This window comes from Rhinopithecus bieti, unplaced genomic scaffold (genome assembly GCF_001698545.2).
Source record: "Rhinopithecus bieti isolate Rb0 unplaced genomic scaffold, ASM169854v2 scaffold_11933, whole genome shotgun sequence".
Classification (NCBI taxonomy): domain Eukaryota; kingdom Metazoa; phylum Chordata; class Mammalia; order Primates; family Cercopithecidae; genus Rhinopithecus; species Rhinopithecus bieti.
Genome location: NW_016806995.1, coordinates 1708153 through 1730315, shown reverse-complemented (window position 1 = coordinate 1730315; position 22163 = coordinate 1708153). Strand labels below are relative to the sequence as shown.

General features: G+C 48.9%; 1 protein-coding gene across 3 annotated transcripts in view; it reads right to left on the bottom strand.

The window, feature by feature from the left end:
• Window positions 1-950: 950 nt before the first annotated feature.
• The window catches only part of SSH1 (slingshot protein phosphatase 1), a 77756-nt gene continuing 56543 nt past the window's right edge, over window positions 951-22163 (bottom strand). For 2 of the 3 annotated variants that reach the window (XM_017879732.1, XM_017879735.1), the window contains 5 exons: window positions 21023-21069; window positions 19489-19635; window positions 17714-17914; window positions 10969-11515; window positions 951-7461 (listed from right to left, as the gene is read on the bottom strand). In XM_017879732.1, the coding sequence (XP_017735221.1) occupies window positions 6205-7461; window positions 10969-11515; window positions 17714-17914; window positions 19489-19635; window positions 21023-21069 (2199 nt within the window). In that variant the 3' untranslated portion in view covers window positions 951-6204. The remainder of the gene's footprint in view (window positions 7462-10968; window positions 11516-17713; window positions 17915-19488; window positions 19636-21022; window positions 21070-22163) is intronic. The other variant, XM_017879733.1, reaches the window with a different exon arrangement.

Below are 22163 nucleotides of genomic sequence, written 5' to 3'. Positions count from 1 at the left end.
AAATGATGTATTGCGTCCAGACAGAGGAGACTGAGTGAATGCAAGTCCTTCTTGACTACACAGTTGAAAGCAAAGAACTCTAAGGTGGCAGAATTTTAAGATGGAAGTTGAGGTGGCTCACACCTGTAATCCCAGCACTTTGGGAGACCAACGTGGGAGGATCACTTGAAGACAGAAGTTAAAGACCAGCCTGGAGAGCAAAGTGAGACTTCATCTCTATAATACATTTTAAAAATTAGCGGGGCAAGGTGGTGCACACCTGTAGTCCCAGCTACTGGGGAGGCTGAGGTGGGAGGATCGCTTGAGGTGGGAGGATTGCTTTAGCCCAGGAAGTCAAGGCTGCAGTGAGCTATGATGGCACCACTGAATGCCAGCCTGAGCAACAGAGCAAGACCCAGTCTCAAAAAAAAAAAAAAAAAAAAAAGGAAAACCTCTGCTTCCTGAGTGTCCGAGGGAGGAGAGCCACCAAAAGCTGCCTGGTGTGCAGTGGCCTGGGACATGAGCATGTACCTTGGAAATCAGCAGTACTCAGCCTCCAGAGTCCTCCTCTCCCACCAGGGCTGGTGGGAGCAGGTTAGATGTTCTCTAGTGCATACCTCTGGCTTTACATTTCCTACTTGTATGGGAAGAGAACCCACCCAAAGTCCAAACCCTTTCCTGGTGGGTAACTTTTTTTTTTTTTTTTGGTACACAAAGGACCACCCACAAGTGGGCCTGCTCTTGCTTACTGACAAAACTAGAAAGAAAACAGACTAGTCCTGGGAGGAGCTAACATTTCTTCCCGTGCTCCTTTCTTTGGTGTAACTTGTCCAGGTTTTCTAGCAAATAACTTAGCACATAATAGATGCTCAATAAAGACTGTCCATGTCAATGACGATGATGATGATGTATCAGACTGTCTTGGCAAGGGTTGAGGAAGCAGTTTCCTTTTTTATAAACTCAGTCGTCAGGAATTTATAAAGAAAAAGTTTATTTTCATCACAAGAAGCACACACACTATATACAATACACACCAACAGAAGTAAAAAAAAGTGCATTCTGCATCTTCTACTGCAAATTCACAGTACAAAAGATACTGCCTTTAAATATTATTAAAAAAACAAGAAAAACAATATAATAAAAATAATCATCAATATCGTAACGCAATTCACGGGAACCCACTGGCAGCTTCTGGAAACCAAACAACTCCTAGTGTGGAGCTCCTGATTGGGGGAGGGACGGGGATTGGTCTGTACCTACATTTTGTTGCAAAAGAGCTCAGGACACTAACAGAGAGGAAAACTAGGGTGGCCTAGGTGGTAATAAAATGTCTGTGAAAGAAGAGTATGATTGTGTGACTGGGGAATGGGCAGGTGCTAGACTCTGGTGCACAGGCCACCTGGCCTGCATCACCCCACAGCTGGATAGCAGACCAAGCTACGTTCTTTCATTGGCTCCTATGGGACGCAGCATCGGCCAATGCCTGCCTGGCCTGCAGGAACTACCAGTGTTGTTTCTAGCAAGGCTCCTTGGAATAGATATGAACACACAACGTAAAACTGCATAGCAGAATAAACACGTATGGAGTAGGACAAGCTCACATCCCAATACCGACCACTACTGATGAGATCAAGTATCCAATCACAACAGATGAGAGTTGAACAGTTTTGCATAAATACATAGTATTTGTAAACTATTATTAAGGCACTCAATTGTAAAACAATAATTACAGTGTAGGAAAAGAGGGAGGAAGCAGCTATCTTCTCATGCAGCAAGGCCGACAGGAAGGACAGTGGAAGACTGGTGATCTGCTTATTGGGACTCCTGTCTGAGACAGTGACTGAAGCCAGGGCCCCAGCACCTATGGCCAAACAAGAAGATGGCAGTCTCTCCAGAACCACCCAGGGCGGCACTGGTCACAGTTTCATTCCAGATCATTAAGGTGATTTGCTCTGTGGCTCAGGTGACACAATGTGTCTGGATGCACATGATCATTTGACTCGGTTTCTATACTCAAATATACAGATGCAGAGTGAACTCAAACACACAGGCATTCCATTGCAGACGATGACAAAACAAGTGGCTGGGGACAGGGGTCATTCAACAACCTTCATTTGGCCTGCAATGTCTGCAGGAATCTGGGTAGTGGGACCAAGATGAGTGAGCCTGCTCCGTGCTAGCCAGGTGTCACCAAGTTTCTGATCTACCCAGCTCTTGCCAGACGTGAAGGGGGTCCCCTCGCTGAGTTGGTGTTTAGAGGAGCCCTGCTAGGTGGCCAGCCAATGAGAAGAGTTTTGGGCAAAATGTATTCTGGCACCAACAATTTCCCACCAATGAAAGGCAACGTCCTCTCCAGATGTCTCAGGTGAGGTGACTTAATAGGATCTTGACTAAATTATGTCGCATGTGTTCCCGCTAGGGAGAAAAGGTCCCCAGGTGAGTGGTGGTGGGGAAATTCATCAGCTTTCTAAAATGGACTGCCCTGAGATAAGAGTGCGTTAGTCCAGGGCCGTGCTGAGGGTCTGTTCTGTTCAAGATCAGCTCCGTACTGCTGCATCCTCTGGACTTCTCCAGGGGAAAGGGCTTTACATTACCGGAATGCTCTTTAGCTGAAGAGGGCAGGGCGGAGCAGAATGGGCTTGGACAGTACAGCTGTCTGTGTGCACCTGGTGAGCAATCTGTATGCTTAAGCAACAGGGTGCCAAGGAGAAGGGCTTGCCACCCAGCAGAGAGCTATTCAACAGCCCAGAGGTTGGCTGGGGTCCCTGCGTGGAGAGCAAGGAAGCAGGGAATGTAAAGAGAAATAAACTTTGTTCTTAGGAAATACGTGCAACCAGGGACCTTGCTAGAAGATGCGGAAGTAGCCGTAAGAAAAAGAAATGGAAATCGTCATTGTCAATTAACCATCCGAGAGCAGCCTGGTTCTCCTCTTCCCGTGACCGCTATCCCCCTTATACTTAACAAGACTTAAAGAGAAGACCTTCCTGTATCAATGCAAGGTGAAGATGTAGAAAAGTTCAGTCTAACTTTTGGCATGCCACATGAATTAATGTGAGACAGAAGATAAGATTCAGCTGTTTATACTTAGTATCAAGCTGATTTAGAAAATGTTCCTTTTGTCCCAGTTCAACAAATGCATTCAGTGAAAATGATAGTCATAAAAAATCAGTGACTTGCACAGCACAGACCCCTGCCGCCTCCGCCCGCCTCTTCCCTGTGATATTTTTATTTGGAATTTCCCCCATCAGCTAAGGTTGCATACACAGCAAGGGCCAAGCTATGGCGTATTTTACAGTGCAGACAGTATGAATTTGTCTTTGCCCAGGTGCCCCAACGCCTGACGGAATGCTCATCTTGTTCATAGAGCATTTTATTTTATTTTTTTGAGACGGAGTTTCACTCCCAGTTTCACTGCACGCAGGCTGGAGTGCAGTGGCGCGATCTCGGCTCATTGCAACCTTCGCTACCCAGGTTCAAGCGATTCTTCTGCCTCAGCCTCTTAAGTAGCTAGTTTTACAGGCACGCGATACCACACCCAGCTAAGTTCTGTATTTTTAGTAGAAATGGGGGGGCGGTCTCACCATGTTGGCCAGGCTGGTCTAGAACTCCTGACCTCAGATGATCTGCCCGCCTCAGCCTCCCAAAGTGCTGGGATTACAGGCGTGAGCCACTGCACCCAGCTGCATCATACAGCATTTTAAATAGCCACGTGCCATCTGTTTACATGCAACTGATCTGGGTTTCAAAAAAAAAAAAAATCTTTATCCTTTTCTCCAGGCCAGAGTATTAAGCATCAAGTCAAGAATGCTTCACTTTGCTCTGATGATGGGACCAGTGCTCTTGTCTGGATACTGACATGCTAGCTGTGCTTCAGAAAATGAATAGGTAAGTTTGCCAGAAGCCAAAGACCAACTTGTATTCTCCCGATTCCACCCCCCACCCCCCAACTCTTTAGATAAGAAAAATTATGGCTTTCAAAATTAAAGTTTTCAAAAATATATCATTCTCATACGTAGACGTGGTTAAAAAACCAACAAAAGCCTGTCATCACTAAATTTAAAAGATTATTTTGACACAAAAATTGATCTACCACATGAAATTTGATTTGGCAAAACATACTGAACTTGGTATTTTTTGAGGCTATGCTTTTGTTGGCTGACGGAGAGGGGGAACAACCCACAGGGTTTCAGGAGTAAGTGGATAATCACCTTTTAAGGTGATTTTAATTGACACTAGCGGGAAAACAGCTTCCTATAAAGTAATGTATGTATTTTTAAAAATCACTCCAAGGAGACAAAGTCCTGGAGAGAGGATTTTTGCAAAAATTCTGCCCACTAGGTGAAATATAAACTAGCCTTGTTCCTGCAGAGCCGGCCTGGGGTGCTTTCTAGAATAGCTTTGGGGAGCACGGTTCTGACTAATATAAGATGATGGCTCATTCACCCACTTTCAGAATTCAGCTGGCCCTTGAAAGCTTTCTGGTTTCACTGAGTCAATCTGGCGGACCCAGCTGAGGGCAAGATGGAATTGTGGAAGAGCTTCAGCCAACTGTGTTCCCCTGCCTTCTCCCACGTACGCACCTACTCCATCCTGCACAGGTGAGGCTAGTGCGGGGCTGGAAAAGCTTGTGGTCGGGAGGAGGGAAGGATCTGGTCTTAGGTGTCAGAGAGGCAGAGGGCTTCAAATTTACCCAGTTTCTTCCTACAGAGCCATGGGCAGCCCTGTGTGGCAAATCAAACCAGGTAAAGGGCCTGACAGTAAGTATCTCAGGCTTTGTGGGCCACGTGAATTCTGTCACATATTCTTTCTTTGCTTTTTTTACAACTCCTTAAAAAGGTAAAAGCCATTGCTAGAGCCAGGGAGGTTGATGCTGCAGTGAGTCATGATTGCACTACAGTACTCCAGCCTGGGAGACAGAGCCAGGCCCTGTCTCAAAGAAAGGAAAAAGGAAAAACCATTCCTAGCTCACGGGACCACATGCCATAGCTTGCTGACCCCTGAATTCAACCTTTCCGCCCTTCTACAAGCTGCCTCGCCCTCCTGAAATGTTTTGACATCTAGCTTGCTGACACCTTTGATTCAAGCCTGGCGCAGCCGGACTGGCTGAGCGCACCTGAGTCTTAAAGGGGCCGCCCACAGAGCCAGGCAGCGACTACAGATCCCTCTTTTACTCCATCACCACTGCTGGGAAGAGCCGGAGGGAAACAGGAAGGAGTAATCTCACTGCAGGAAGGGGCAACCGTAAACATCCGGGAAGCATCCCGACAGTCTCGTTCCTTTCAGGGAAGTTGCTGAAATCTCCTTTCCCTTCCCTAGATGGGCCCTAGTGGACCTGAGCAATCTGGGCTCCCAGCAGGACGATGTGTCTCAGAACCACCACCTGAGCCAGACACTTGAGCAATTTCAAAGCTAAACAACAACCATGTGGTTCAGCAGCAGAGGCTCAACAATGCGGGTGATTTAAACTTCGGCATTAGCAACAACTCAGTACAACCCATATATTTTTACCCACCAGACCCCTGTGCTTGTCAAACACATAACACAACCAGAGAGCCTGCACCGCCCTTCGGGCACAGAGTCAGCTCAACAACAGCATGGGGCCACCCATCTGATGACTTTACCCAGCAGCGTTTGGGGCTGTCGGGTTAAAAGTCTTGACACATCTGGGGTCCCAACTGAAAAACAAAACGAAAAGTTTTTTTTGGAAAAACGCTTTCAGACACAGCATTATTCCCTGGAACGAGTCTTGGTCATTCTTGTGTTTTAAAAATAAAAAGCACAGCGAGAACAGAGGTAGGACTTAACGTTGCCATCCAAGAGTTTTCTGCGAGGTCCAGAATGAGCTAGAACGTGTGCCGCGGTGAGGCTGCCACCACCAGGACTCTTCTTTTGCAGGTTGCGAAGGGAACAGTCTGGATGTGTGCGCCTATGTGTGCATGTTCTTCCTAAAACACGGTTCTTCTTGAAGACACGGTGGGAGCGGAGTTTTGTGTCTCCTGGCCAGCGGCTTCTGGTTCTTCCAGACCACACGACTGATAGCTCTCCTTTTTGTGCTGCATGTTGGTTAGTTTCTTCTCCTCTCTATGGCAAGAGTAGGGGAAAAGTTAGGATGACTTCAATCGTTTAAGGGAAATCAAGATGTAAGGGGTCGATCAAAATCCACAGTGAAAGTGAGGGAGGGATCATATGAAAATATCCACCTGGCCTGACGCAGCAAAAGGCGGGTCAACTTTTGCTCATCCACGAAGGGCTCTTTAAGTTTTCTGAGGCGGGTTTCCCTGATGATTTGGAGGTTGCAGCTGGGTCCCTCTGGGTTGCCTGGGGCTCATGCAAGAAGGAAGATTCGCTCAACGTGGCATCCTGGGAGTCAGCGCCGGTGGAGGGGTCAGCCTCACTGGACAGGTCTTCCGTCGAGAAGTTGAGACTCCCGAGCTTGGCAAGGGAGTGTGAGCGCTTCAGTGGGGAAGAGACAGTGAGGCCTGCCAGCCGGAGCCGGGTCTCAATCTCCTGCGTCCGCTGCTTCACCAGCCCAGGCTTCCCACGGACGCTGTGGATGCTATCGCTGCTGGAGCTCCGGGTCAGGTTGGAGCTCATGGAAGAGGAGGTGGGGGTGTAGCAGATGGTCTTCAGAAAGTCTTTTGAGAAACTACTGGTGTGGTCCAGGCGGTAGAGGAAAGGAGGGGGGCTCTTCAGTGAGCCTCCTTCCAATGAAGCGGGGGTGGCCTCTGATTTCTCATCACTCCCAGCCTGGCCAGGCAAAATCAGGGGGCCCAGCTCGTGGAGCGTGGCTAGATCCTGGCTCTCCTCGGGGATGCTGGCCTCCAGCCCGCCGGCAGGGCCGTCCCTGAAGGGAGGTGCTGGGTCTGCAGGCACGCTCTTTAGCCGCTCCAGTTCTTTGGTGTGCTTGCGGACCAAGCCCGCCTTCTGCAGCTGAATGATGGACTCCTGGTGCTGCATCAGGTAGCTGTTGGTTGTTGGCTTCTCAGATTCATTACTGAACAGAAGCCTCAGGTCCTTGGCTGGCTTCGTATCTTTCTTGGGTGACGATTCTTCCTTTATTACCACTTCTGTGCTGGGAGGGTTCTTATCACAGTGAGAATTCTTCAAAAGGAGGGACTTTGGCAGGACTTTTGGGGTCTCTCTGGAAGGTTCCAAAAGGCTGGTTGGTGGTTCTAGGACAGCTCCAGCCCCAGGACCACTAGCGTCTGGCCTCCTGGAGCCTGCTGGTGGTAGGAACGGGGGAGGTTCAGTTGGGCCAGAGGCTGGCTTCTCCGGAACACGGGACCTGTTGGCCATGTGGGCCACGGGGGAGGACGTGATGTGGGGCAGGAAGGCTGGCTGGGTGCAGATGGCGGGAGCACTGGGGTCCTCACATCGCTCCCTGGAGGCCTCAGGAGCCCCACCGGCTGTAGGGTACACGCAGTCGGCACAGGATTTATAGGAAGGCTTCACTTTGTTAAGGATCCCAAATATAGCATCATGCTACAAGGAAGGGACAAGAACATGGTGAGATGGGGCAGTCATGAGCAAAGACCGAAAACACGAGGGTGGGCAGGGAAAGGCGTGCGAGGCAGGGCTGGGGGCCAGGCCTAGAGGGGCAGCTCTCATTTCACTTAGTACGGATAGCCAGACCTCCTGGAGCCCACTTGATCGTGAATAACCACCGTGCCTGGCCTGAGGTGGGTTTTATACGCCAACAGAAAACAAATTTAGGCCAGGCACGGTGGCTCACGCCTGTAACCCAGTACTCTGGGAGGCCGAGGCAGGCGGATCACGAGGACGGGAGATCAAGACCACCTGGCTAACATGGTGAAACCCCGTCTCTACTAAAATTACAAAAAATTAGCTGGGCGTGGTGGCGGGTGCCTGTAGTCCCAGCTACTCGGGAGGCTGAGGCGGGAGAATGGCGTGAACCCAGGAGGCAGAGCTTGCAGTGAGCCGAGATTGCGCCACTGCACTCCAGCCTGGGTGACAGAGCGAGACTCCATCTCAAAACAAAAACAAAAAAACGGTTTGCATTGTTTCCTAAAGAAAACCCCTTGCCTTTTGGTCAGTGAGGATCTAAGTGAACGTCACACATGCCTCTATGTCCCCACCCTTCACTTCCCCACAGGCCAGTTGATAGGTACCCAGTGGTCCTGGGAATGGACTAAAAAGCTGTGTGAAGAGTCCCAGGGGAGAGAGGGACAAGTTCAGAGTCTCCGCGGGGGGAAGGCTGTCCAGAGGAACTGACACTTCAGCTGAGGCTTCTGGAACAAGCAGGTGTTGACCAGCCAGAGAGCAGCATGCAGGCCCAGATGCAAAGCGGGAGGAAGGAGGAGGGCACCCCTCACCCCACCCCACCTGCACAGGACTGTAGGCTGGAGGGCAGGACAAGGCAGGGGGCAACAGGGCTCTGTCTCTCTCTCTTTCAAATAGATAGAGATAGGGCCCTACTGTGTTGTCCAGGCTGGTCTCAAACTCCTGGGCTCAAGTGATCCTTCTGCCTTGGCCTCCCAAAGTGCTAGGATTATAGGCATGAGCCACCGCAACCCACCAGCTCTGTCTCTCAACACCTCCTGATGCCCTTGCCCCATCCTCTGAGCCACTGTGATCCCAGGCTCCCAGCTTCTCCTCCCACCCCACCAGCCTGCCTGTAGCCCACAGTCAGGGGCGCTCATCACCCGCCTGCTTAAAGCCCCCACCATGGCTTCCAGGGTTTTTTTTTTTTTTTGAGACGGAGTCTCACTCTGTCGCCCGGGCTGGAGTGCAGCGGCCGGATCTCAGCTCACTGCAAGCTCCGCCTCCCAGGTTTACGCCATTCTCCTGCCTCAGCCTCCCGAGTAGCTGGGACTACAGGCACCCGCCACCTCGCCCGGCTAGTTTTTTGTATTTTTTAGTAGAGACGGGGTTTCACCATGTTAGCCAGGATGGTCTCGATCTCCTGACCTCGTGATCCGCCCATCTCGGCCTCCCAAAGTGCTGGGATTACAGGCTTGAGCCACCGCACCAGGCCTTTTTTTTTTTTTTTAAACGGAGTTTCACTCTTGTTGCCAAGGGTGGAATGCAATTGTGTGATCTCAGCTCACTGCAACCTCTGCCTCCCGGGTTCAAGCGATTCTCCTGTCTCAGCCTCCTGAGTAGTTGGAATTACAGGCATGCACCACCATGCCCAGCTAATTTTGTATTTTTAGTAGAGACGGGGTTCCACCACGTTGGTCAGGCTGGTCTTGAACTCCTGACCTCAGATGATCTGCCCACCTTGGCCTCCGAAAGTGCTGGGATTATAGGCGTGAGCCACCGTGCCTGGCCCAGGGTTTTATCGTTTTATCTCATCTGTCTTTATGGGTATTTGCTTTGTAGGGAAGTGAGGGAAATCCATAATTAGTATTTGATTTGGAACATTTTATGGAGGTCGACAGATGCAGCTGCCCAGTTTTGTTTGCATTATAACATGCTGTTAATAATAAACTGGCTATATAATTGAATGCATCTGTCAGGACCCCAAGTGCCCCAACTTGAGAACCACAGCTGTCCTGTAAGATGGGCAGGTGAAGCCAGAGGGAACGAAGTCAGTGGCAGGGCAAGGGTGGAAGCAGAGACCAAGCTGCACAGCCACCCTTCCACTGAACCAGCCTTGGCTCCTGCATCACTTCCCCCATGAAGGAGGGTAAAGTTTGGCTGGAATTAACAAATTTCTCAGTAAGCACCAGGCTGACGCTCAAACCTTGTGGCAGATAATCCACTAAAAATGGCAACTCCAAGAGACTAATGGAGTTAATTTAAGTATTAGAGTCTAAGTTGGAAGGTTGGATACTTGATAACGTTGGGAAATTACTATCTTTTTTTTTCTTTTTTGAGATGGAGTATTGCTCTGTCGCCCAGGCTGGAGTGCAGTGGCACGATCTGGGCTCACTGGAACCTCTGCCTCCTGGGTTCAAGCAATTCTCGTGCCTCGGTCTCCTGAGTAGTTGGGATTACAGGCACGCACCACCACACCCAGCTAATTTTTGTATTTTTAGTAGAGACAGGGTTTCACCATACTGGCCAGGAAAGTCTCAATCTCCTGACCTCCTGCCTTAGCCTCCCAAAGTGCTGGGATTACAGATGTGAGCTACCGCATCTGGCCCTATCAGTTTTTTTAAAGGTGACAATGGTATTGTGGTTATGTTAACATACTGGGGCATTTATGAATAAAATAATGTATCTGAGTCCAAGCATGGTACTCAAACCTGTAATTGCAGGACTTTGGGAGGCCAAGGTGGGCAGATGGCTTGAGGTCAGGCTGGGCAACAGTGAGACCTCATCTCTACAAAAAAATAGAAAAAATTAACCGGGTATGGTAGCATGTGCCTGTGGTCCCAGCTACTCAGGAGGTGGAGGTGGGAGGATCACTTGAGCCTGGTAGGTCAAGGCTGCAGTGAACCATGATCATGCCACTGTGTTCCAGCATGGGCAACAGAGTGAGAACCTGTCTATAGTATGTATCTATCTATGTTTATAGTATATAGTATATACCTATAATATATATTTTTTAGATATAGGCATCTATATCTAAATCTGGGATTGGCTCCAGAATCGTCCAGGGTGTGGGGAAGTGGGTAGGGGTGAGATGAAAAAGCATAGTCACATATCGATAAAGGCTGAAGTTGGCTGATAAATTATATGTTTTAATTTTACATACGCAAAAAGAAATTGAGTTGGGAGCCCTGCCCAGGGTATGGATAAGGTATATGGGTGAAGATGGCGTGCAGAGATATGCATTATTCCTAAGAGATTCCCAATTCGCCATATAAGGTACGCATTACGTACCCACAGGCAGAATCACCATCTGAAAGAACCCTCAGGTCCCTGGAGATGGGAGCTGGGGGCCCAGCAGAGGCACTAGAAAAAAATCAGCTGGGTGTGGTGGCGCGTGCCTGTAGTCCCTGCTACAGAGGCTGAGGTAGGCCAATCAGAGTGGGATGGAAGGGACGGGGTGTGCCACCCTGCAGGCCGGGCCCTGCCTACCTCCGTGCCGTCGGGACAGCTCCTCTTGCTGTTGTTGTTGTTTAGGTTCTCCGAGTTGAGCAGGTTTTGATCAAGTTGGGTTGGAAGCTGCCCCCAACTCCCTGCTCCCAGGCCCTCCTCCCTTTCCGTCTCCTCCACCTGCGGCAAGGAGCCACTCTGGCCTTTGGGACTCCCAAACTCTAGTTTCTTCTTCACATCCTTCTCACAGAGTCCGGACCCTTGCTGGGGCTGTCTGGCTGGCCTGTGCACCTCTGCAGGTAGAGCAGCTTCCTCCAACAGAGCCTCCCTCTCCGGATCCTGCAGATGGACTAAGCTGCCAGTTTCATCCTCGGGAGAAGGCAGAAGGGGGTCTGAGAGTCTCCGGAAACAGCAGGGGAGGGGGGACCCTAAGCCAGGCTGGGTGGCATCCTCCAAGCAGGGCAGCTGGCTTTCCAGGGTGCCATCTGGGGTCTCTGGCAAGAAGTCGCCGGGTCCCGCAGGGTCATCCATAGGCTGCTGGAGGTTACTGTCTGTCTGCTGACGCCACAGCTTGTTGTGCCGCTGTTTGCTGCGGGGAGAGAGGATGGAGGAAGGTGAGGGGAGGAGGATGGTGCCTAGGGGTGCTGGAAAGAGTGTGTGGTGAGCCAGTGAGGGGCTGCCCAAGGTCGGGGTGTCAGGGACGATCCATGGCTCATTCAAGTAAAGCCTCTCTCTATTCATTTGTTCCCAAGAAACAAAAGGATGAGAAACAACACTGGGATCTTAAGTTGTCCAGGCTCGCACAGGAAGCCTGATGTGACTTTCTGCCCCGATGACAATGGGGAAGGAACGTGGGGGCGTCTAGACTTCAATCTGTGTATCTGTGTTTAGTGCTGCCTCATTTTACGAACTTCGTCACGTCAGTTACACTGCATCTCTCATTTCTCTGTCAAATAAGAATAACGACGCTCTCCTACCTAGATTGTAGGAATATGAAGAGAATCAAAGCAGAGTATGTACAGATCTATACACGATAATACAACTATCCACACGCATAATGCACTGGAACACATTTGGGAAGATCTCGGAAAACTACAAAGTATTTGTTTAGGTCAGTTTTTAAACAATTTCTTCTACTATGATGATACTGTTTTATAATCCTTTTTTTTTTTTTTTTTGAGATGAGGGTCTCACTCTGTGGCCCAGGCAGGAGTGCAGTGGTGTGATTATGGCTCACTGCAGCCTCAAACTCCTGGGCTCAAGTGATCCTCCCACTTCACCCTCCCAAGTAGCTGGGGCTACAGGCATGTGACACTATCCCTGGCTAATTAAAAAAAATTTTTTTTTTTTTTTGGTAGAGACAGGGTCTTGCTGTGTTACCCAGGCTGGTCTTGTACTCCTGGTCTCAAGCGATCCTCCCTCAGCCTCCCAAAGTGTTGGGATTACAGGTGTGAGCCACTGCACCAAGCCCTATAATAAAAATGTAAGGCATAAAAAAAGACGTTTATGGTGAAATAAGGTAACTAAGTCACCCTTAAGGACCTTAAAGTAATACCAATACAGGCTTGCAAGGGTTAAAAAGAGAGAGGTAAACGTAAGAGCACACTGTGAGAGCGCCATTCACCCTCTCTGCTCAGTGTGCACATTCCAGCCAGCAGCTATTCAAGGACACTGCCAAGCTGCTGTGAACCCAGCCTGGAGTGCCCGGCTTAGGCTGCAAAGGGCACCGAGTGCCTGGCAGGCTCGGGGAGAGGACAGTGAGATGCTCGCTCTTCCTCCTCCTCCTCCGGGCCTTGCCTGGGGATCTGTCCAGCCCTTCTGACAGTGAAGGAGTCCACAGTTGGCCGGCGCTGTTCTCTGGACCCTGTTTAACCCTGCCAGGGCACTCCTGCATTCCCAAACTTGGCCAAGAAGCTGGTGGACTTCGCCTGTGGCTTCCTTCCAACACCGGCCTGATATCACCCAGGGAGGTCTGCTTCTGATACAGACTGACTAGAAAGGGAATCGGGAGAAAGTGATGCCCAGGCTCTGGGCTTCTGACCTTAGAGCCTGGGGTACTGGAATCAAAGTGAGGACCTCCCCACCACCCCGTGTGGGCAACAGAACCGCAGCGCTTTTTGCACACAGCACCCTGACTCAGGCCGAGTGAGGGGCCATGGTGTACCTCTCCCTCCTGCTGCCCACTGGCTGTGTGATGGGGGACAGGTCAACCTCTCAGTGTCAGCTCATTATCCCTGCCCTGATCCTCGTAAAAGGGGGATAACCTGTACAGAACTTTTTAGGGTGGGAGTTCAGAGACTTTAAAATAAGCTACATTTATTATTTACTACAAGACAGATCTGCAAGTATCTGTAAAGGTAAATTTGTTTAGCACTGTAAAAGGAAAATAAATCTTGGGACCCCAAACTCACTAAGCCAAAGGGAAAAGTCAAGCTGGGAAGTGGGTCACACAAATCTGCCTCCCATTTTGGTTCCTAAATAAGATGGCTACGAAGATGAAAAGCTACACACCTCCCTCATATCTTGCCCACAAGGAAGTTCCTTGCAGTCCCCAAGATCTTTACCCTAAAGCTTTTCTGTTAAAATTCACCATGGCAATGTAAATTGACCACTGTCTTCACAGGTGGGAGGGTGGGTGGGAAGCAAGACAGAGGACAGGACTCAAAATCATCCCTCTACCCACCTGACACAAATGCACATCTGATTGTTTCCTCTGCCCTATTGTCTATGTTAGGCAAAAACGCAGATTCACAGAGCCAGACGAAGGCATGCAGGACTCTCTTCCCCCTACTCTGCCTCACATGAAAATTGTGTATTTCTCAGTATCCCACCCTTTCCCCTTAAAATTTGAAGCCCTCAAAATTATCTTCGGAGAAAGGCATAGACCTGTCTCCTGAGTGCTCATCCTTAACAATGGCAAATAAACCTCCTGAAATGATTGAGACTTGCCTCGGTCATTTTGCTTGATTGACAGACAGCGCTCATGCAAACCTCACAGCAGCCCTATTGGGCGGGTATTCTTTAAAAACATTTTTTGAGGTGAAGTCTCATCCTGTCACCCAGGCTGGGGTGCAGTGGTACAATCTCGGAACCTCTGCCTCCCGGGTTCAAGCAATCCTCGTGCCTCAGCCTCCTGAGTAGCTGAGATTACAGGCACGCGCCATCACACCTGGCTAATTTTTTTTTTGTATTTTTAGAAGAGATGGGGTTTCACTATGTTGGCCAGGCTGGTCTCAAACTCCTGAATTCAGGTGATTCGCCCGCACTGGCCTCCCAAAGTGCTGGGATTATAGCGCCTGACCCTCAAATATTTTTTTACGGCTAAAATACATATAACATAATGTGGGCCAGGTGTGGTGGCCCGGCACTTTGGAAGGCCAAGGTGGAAGGATTGATTGAGCCCAGGAGTTTGAGATTAGCCTGGGCAACATAGTAAAACCTTGTCTCTACAGAAAATATGCAAAAAAACTAGCCGGCTATTGTGCGCACCGCACCTGCAGTCCCAGCTGCTTGGGGGGCTGAGGTGGGAGAATCATTTGAACCTGGGATGTTGAGGTGTCATGATCACACCCTGCACTCCAGCCTGGGTGACCGAGTGAGACTCTGTCTCAAAAAAAATAAATAAATGAAACAAAATTTGCCATCCTGACCACTTTTATTGATATATTTTAAAATTTTATTTATGTATTTATTTTTGAGAAAAGGTCTCACTCTGTTGCTCAGGCTGGAGTGCGCTGATGCGATCACGGCTCACTGGGGTCTTGAACTCCTGGCCTCCCAGGTTCAAGCCATTCTCCCGCCTCAGCCTTCCAAGTAGCTGGGATTACAGGTGCATGCCACCACACCCAGCTAATTTTTGTATTTTTAGTAGAGATGGGGGTTTAACCTTGTTGGCCAGACTGGTCTTGAATTCCTGACCTCAAGTGATCCACCCGCCTCAGCCTCTCAAAGTGCTGGGAGTAGAGGCATGACCCACCGCACCCAGCCTCATCTTGACCACTTTTAAGTGTACATTAAATACATTCATAATGTTGTGCAACCATCACCACCATCCAGGCAGCCTCTAGACTACAGTCTCCAGAACACTCTGTCTCTGGCAAAGCTGAAATTCAGTACCCAACGAGTAGTAACTCCTCATTCTCTTCTTCCAGTCCCTGGCAACCACCATTCTACCCTCTGTCTCTATGACTTTGACTAAGTAGCTCATATGCATGGAAACATACAGTAGTTCTCTTTTTGTGATTGGCTTATTTCACTTAGCACAATGTCATGAAGGCTCATGCCTGTTGTAGCCTGTCAGACTTTCCTTCCTTCTTAAGGCTGTGTAATGCCCCACTGTATGAATATGTCACATTTTGTTTGTTCATCATCCATCAATGAACACTTGGACTGCTTCCACTTTTTGGCTATTGTGGATAATGTTGCTATAAGCACTAATGTACAAATATCTCCGAGACTCTGCTTTCAATTGTTTTGGATATATTTCCACAAGTGAAATTGCTGGATGATATAATAATTCTATTCCTTTTTTTTTTTTTCCCCTTAGACAAAGTTTCACTCTTGTTGCCCAGGCTGGAGTGCAATGGGCGCAGGGCTCACTGCAACCTCTGCCTCCCGGGTTCAAAGCGATTCTCCTGCCTCAGCCTCCTGAGTAGCTGGGATTACAGGTGTGCGCCACCATACCCAGTTAATTTTGTATTTTTAGAAGAGATGGGGTTTCTCCCTGTTGGTCAGGCTGGTCTTGAACTCCCAAACTCAGGTGATCCACCTGCCTGGGCCTCCCAAAGTGCTGGGATTACAGGTGTGAGCCACTGTGCCTGGCCCCTAATTTTCTGAAGAACCATCATACTGTTTTCCACAGCACCTGTACCATTAACATCCACATTAAGGTGAGCATTCATTGTTTTTTGTTTTGTTTTGTTTTCTTTTTCAGACAGGGTCTCGTTCTGTCACCCAGGCTGGAGTGCAACAGCACAATCTCAGCTCACTGCAATCTCTGCCCCCGGGGCTCAAGCAATCCTCTTACCTCAGCATCCCAAGCAGCTAGGACCACTGGTGCACGCCACCACACCTGGCTATTTTTTTTTGTACTTTTGGTAGAGACAGGGACTCAGCATGTTCCCAATGACAGCAACAGGAGGCAGAGAAATTCTAGGCAGACAGGGGCGGGTCCCTGGCAAAACCCCACCTTCAAGCCGAAAAGCCTGAAACCTGTGTCCCAGAGTAAGAACACTCATCCCGGTGTGCTGCTCTTTCCCAACGGGCTCCTTCTGAATAATGTCTTTTTACCAATTGAATGTTGCCTTTTCCAAAACTACCTATAGCCCACTCTGCCCCCATCCTGTGCCTATAAAGACCCCAGACTCAACTGGCAGAGAGAGAAGCAGCAGCTGGACATCAGGAAGAAGTGCCTGGACGCCGGAGAGAGGCAGCTTGATTTCAGAAGATGGAGGCTGGATGAGGCAGAGAGGTGGCTTGACCTCAGGGGAGAGCAACCTTCCCTTCCCATCCCCTTTCCGGCTCCCCTCTCTGCTGAGGGCCGCTGTCATCACTCAATGCAATTCTCCACATTCACCATTCTTCAATTCGCCCATGTGACCTCATTCCTCTTGGGCACCAGACAAGAATTCAGGACACACCAGGTGTGAGTACCCAAAAATGCTGTCACACTGGCCCTTTGCCCTTGCTGGCAGAAGGCAGCTGCCTCACACGACGAAGCAAAGGGCCCACTGGGCTGGTGACACACTGCTATCTGCAGACGGCGGAGCGAAAGGATATTATAACACACTCTCTGAGACCTTGGGGTCACAGGCACCCGCACCTGGACGCTGCCGTGGGGCTGCACAGAGTTCACTCTTGCCAGTGCCAAAGAGGCCAGTTCCTCCACTCACTCCCTCCAGTTCTTGCACTAGTTCGCTTGTACGCTCCCTCCCATGAGGGGTTGAGTGGGGCGGGCTGAGTAAATGAGGCACCCCTGTCAGAAGTCCCACAAAGGGGTCAAGAAAATATACTGCATCAGCAAGGCTGGTCTTGAACTCCTGAGCTCAGGCGATCCACCTGCCTTGGCCTCCCAAAGTGCTGGGATTACAGGCGTGAGCCACCACCCCTGACTCAGTGTTTTAAGAAGCATTTTTGTTTAAGAGATGGGGTCTCGCTCTGTCATGCAGGCTGGAGTGCAGTAGCACGATCACAGTTCACTACAGCCTCGAACTCTTGGGCTCAAGCAATCCTCCCATCTCAGTTTCCTGAGCTGCTCGGACTACAAGTGCCTGTTACCAGGCCTGGCTAAGGTGGGCATTAATTCTTAACTCAGAAGAGGGAACTGAGGCTCGGGAAGACTGATGAGCTTGCCCTGACTTGCCCTGCTCATCAGTGGTGGAACCTGGTTGCTGTGCCTCTCCAAGTCCTTGGCTTTTCCTGTAGCAAAGCCGGTGCACAGGGCTTGGCACAAAGCAGATGCCCAGGAAGCGGGATGCACACGTGCCTACGCCACACACGAGGCCAGGCCTTGGCTTAGAACCTAGGCACCGTTCCCTCCGGCAGCAAAACCAGCTTTATGTGTGTGCCAAGAAAATCAAAACAGATCCCTCCTGGAAACCACTCATCAAAGCCCAAACAATAGTTGTTTTTCTCAAACTGGCTCCCCCTGAGAGGCAGGATTTTGGCTGCGGAAGCGGCTGCCGGGCCGAATGGGAGCACACTCTACTGCCGACAGAGGCCCGGCTGGCTTGGCCACCCGGCCGCTCCAGCTCCGCCTGCCAACCCTTCTCTCCAGGCAGGCACCTACCTTGCGTCCAAGATGCCTTCATACTCAGACAGCTGCCTCATAAAGCCTGCGTTGGGACGGGTGATGCTGCGCTTCTGCTTCACGTAGTTATACGCTTTTTCCAGAGGCCAGCCGAATTCCTTCATTGCATAGGCTATGACTGTGGAAGCCGAGCGACTCACACCCATTTTGCAATGCACCAGGCACTTGGAATGGTTCCTCCTGCAGGGGTGGAAGCAGTTAGGGAGGAGGGATGGGGGAGAAGCAGTGGGGAAGGAGTTAAAAAGCTCCAACAACTTCATTTTCTCAGGTTTTACCTGAATCATTTTTTAAAACCCTGTAGTTATCTACCGCTGAAATCCTCCTACATCTTACTGTTTATGGAGCAGTTGTCCACACACCCTCTAAAGGCAATACCACCACTGCAGAATCAGTTAGCATACAATGGGATATCAAAAGAAATCTGTTCTGGCCTGGCCATGTTTTGTTTGTAGGGAGAGCTTCAACATTTGGCTGCCTTCAAGGACCAAGTGAGAATCTTCTCACATGGCTGGGATAGGCAAGGGGACCCTGGGATGAGAGTGGGCAGCTAACAGGATTTTTGCAAGAGCTCCTCAGCTGCTACAGCAGATGGAGACAGTGAATGAGTTACTGCAGAGAAATGGGGTCAGCGAACTGAAAGCTGCAAGGCCCTGGGGAGAGCGAGATGCTCTTCAGAGAGGAGGGCCAGGGAGCAGGAGTGAGGGCAGCCGCAGAGAAAAGCCAGGAGTGGGAGATGGGGCTGGCCCGTTATTTGTAAGGAGGCAGTGCTGGCCCAGACCTGGCTGATTTACCAGATATGGCCCGGGGGACAGTGTTTCTTTAAGTATCACTTGCTCAAGAATGTGAGGGAGCGCCAGGCCGGTAAGAGCAGCACCTGCGAAACTTTATTTGTACAGAAGGCAGACCCAGCAGGTGGGAGCCGGCTCTGGTTTCCTATACCCTAAGCTTGAAATTCTCCTGCAGATCTCAGTGGGTTTTTTCCTCCTAACTGCTGGTCTGAAGTCTCCGTCAAGGGAGTCTTGAGTTTGTCTCCTGGGAATACAAGGGAACTAAGATTTGGTTAAGGACACATCATGTGGCTTTGACCCAGAGGGAAACAAAGCAGAAGAGGGTGATTGTCTGGACAGCATCTCAAAGGGTTCTCTTTTTCTGTTCTTGACTTCAGTAAGACAGAGCTGTTTTGCAGGGGAATAAAATGAGCACCAGAGATAGGTGAAACCAGTGACGGGCTCAGGGGCAGTGGGGCTGGCCATGACCTCCAATGTGCTGTCCTGTTCCATGCGACAGTAACTCGGGGAGGGAAGATGGGCCGTATTCTTAGGGAGATAGTCCCAAAGAAGCTCTAAGCTGCATCCGTACATGTTGTCCTCTAGCCCTCCTTTGGCTCAGTGACTTCCTAGGGGCGGGGTCCCTGAGTGTCCACTTGGTATCTGGGGCTTGCCTGGAATCAGAGCTGATGATGACAACTGGGGTCAAGTGTCACAATCAAAGACAGGTGGGAGAGCCTAAGCTCAATAGGGACTCTACCTGGAGAGGAGCAACTACCTTTCTCCTTCGGTGCTTGACGTCCTGCGACTAAAAGCATAGGTCCATCCCACATCAAGTCCCCTCCCACCAGCCAACTCCTGTGTCTGGAGTCCTGTTAGTTCCCCCCTCCCACCAGCCAACTCCTGAGTCTGCAGTCCCGTTTGTTCCCACTCTCCCAGCTTCTGCAGGTCGGTTTCATCCTCAGCCCCGCCTCTCTGCCCACTTACTTCGCTTTGTTTATAAAATGATACGCTTCGTTCCAGTGGGCAAGGAGGTCTGTGGTCTCTTCGTCGTAGACTCGGATGTTATGATATGCAAATAAGCCAGGAAAAAAATTATCTATTTCTCTGGTAACATTTAAAATGTAATCAACCCTGCAATGAGAAAAAAATAAGAAACATATTTGGAGAATCAGAATGAGAAGCAACGAAAAGCAGGGTAATAAAAAACTGGCAGAGAAAAGAAAAGGAAACACGCATTAACCAAGGGTCATATGTTTGTGGTGGGACTTTGGTTTTTCCTTAATAGCTGTGTTTTTTTGTATTTTCTAAATGCCCTCTCGATGGTGAGAATGTTGTTATATTTATACTAAGAACCCAAATTATTTTAAAGACCTTATAAAAAGAAAACTCAGTTTAAAGCATTCTGGAAAATTAAATATATGTATTAAATTTATAACTATTCATAACTATTATGAATATACAGAGGCTTAAAAAAAATTCCAGTGTCTTCACTCTTAAAGAGCTAAAAAGCAGACTATATCCATCCATTATCTATATCCTTGAGAATTGCCTTAAATCTTTTTTTGAAAAAAGGCAAGACAGATAATTAAGTATTTGACAGGGTCTGCTAACCCAGGTTCTGTAGTTATCTAAACTTAATCAATACTTTTACTTCTGGAAGAAAATAATGTCAGGAGTTAGAAAACATCTCAAATAGGTTTCATAATATTTAGACACGCTTAAAAAAATACCTACGAAAATCATTAATTTATTCCCAGCAAGACGAAAGCACAGAAGGGTATGGCCTTATGTTTTAAGAGTACTTTCTGTTGAAAGAATGCATCTTAACCGGTAGTTCTAAAGATGTATTTTAAGGTTTGTTTAGTCTTGATTTTTAAATGTGGTAATTCTAGAATGTCATTATGTCAGGCCCACAGAACGGTGATTTTGTGACTGTATTAAAAAAAAAAAAAAAGTCCAGACATCTGTTCTTGAAGGTCTAGATTGAAACATTTTTCCTCCCTGCTGAGTGTTTGTCAGACTACAACAGGAATATGCTTCTGGCCAACACTGAGCGTGAAGTTGCAAGATTCCCACCAGGCCCCAAAGCATAAGCTCAGATAGAGCCCAGAGAGGCCCAGGGATCAGAGCTGCAGACTAACGAAACAGCCAGCAGACCTCTGCATCCACACTAGGGTTTACAGCAACTGTGCGGGGCAGGGAGGCCAGGGGGGAGGCAGCACAGAGCCTAATCAATATCCAGGGCAGTCCTACAGCAATTAAGAGTGTAATTTTAAGTTTTCCTCAACCCACACAATCACGAGAGACTTCAGCACAATCTAAACTCCATGAATTATTCAGGGCGTGGTGTTTGGAAGCACATCTGTTTAGCTATGCACATCAACCCCTGGCAGCCACTTCAGAGACCAGGGTGCAGGCAGTTACAGGCAGGTAGCCCCAAGGTCTCCCCCTCCATGGCAGAGTGGAGGGTTTCTAAGCTGCCTGGAAGGACAGGGAAAGACAAGGGGAGGAGACTCACCCTGAGCCCTGCAGTTCCTCCAGATTGGATGCATTCCATTCAGAGCCCTGGGAGACAGATCACACAAACTCCTGTGAGTGTCACATGTCAGCCTCAGAGCTGCTCAGGGGATGCACGGTTTGCCCTAGCTCTGGCAGTGAGGTCTTATTTCATGGCCCCTTGGCCTCAGAGAACAGAGAGAACCAGCGGCTGATATTCAAGGAGGTTCCTGAGTGAGTACTCACAGCATGGGAGGAAGGGAGGAAGGGAGGAAGGGAGGAAGGGAGGGAGGGAGGAAGGGAGGGAGGAAGGGAGGGAGGGACGGAGGGAGGGAAGGGTCCCCGTCCTCACTGGCCCCTTGGCCTTAGGGAAACACCAAGTCCAAGAAAACCTGCTCTCCGTCTCCCAATTTCCTTTCCTAAGAGTCCAGTGGGGTCCTGTAAGCAAAGGCGATGACCTGCGACCTCCCACCCAGGGAAGGGCATGTTCACAAGCCACTAATTAAAGCAGGAACCGTTCTACCTTCTGGGAAGTATTTTGGCAATACTGAAAAAGTTCCCACCCTCTGACCCAATAATTCCACTTACAAAAAGTTATCCTGAGGAAATAATCAGAACTCACACAGTGATTTAGGTAGGAGGATATTTACAATTATTTGTAATAAACCAGTGGAAACCACCCAAACGTCCAATGGGAAAAAATGAGTAAAATAAATGAGGCTGGATCTTCATGATGGAGTCTTTAAAACAAATAAATTTTGCAGAATATTTAATGACACAGGCAAATACCATGTAAGGAAAAAAAATTTAAAAAGAGAGGAGGATACGGGACTATATAAACATAAACAGTATGATCCTTTCCTTCTCTGTTTCTTTTTAAAGAAGCTACATATGCATTTAAAAAACCCCCCAAAAAACAGAAGATGGGAAAATAAATACACCAAAATGTTAACAGGGACTACCTCTAGATTTGTGAGATTGGGAATGCTTTTTTCTTCTTTAGATTTATTTCTATTTGCAGACTTTCTGCAACATGTTTTAATTTAGTACTTTTAAAAGTACTAAATTTTTGTACTTTTCATCATTGGTATCATTGAAAAACCTTCCATTCCCAAGCATTCAAAGGACATGGAACGGGGGGAAAAAACAAAAGAAAAAATTAT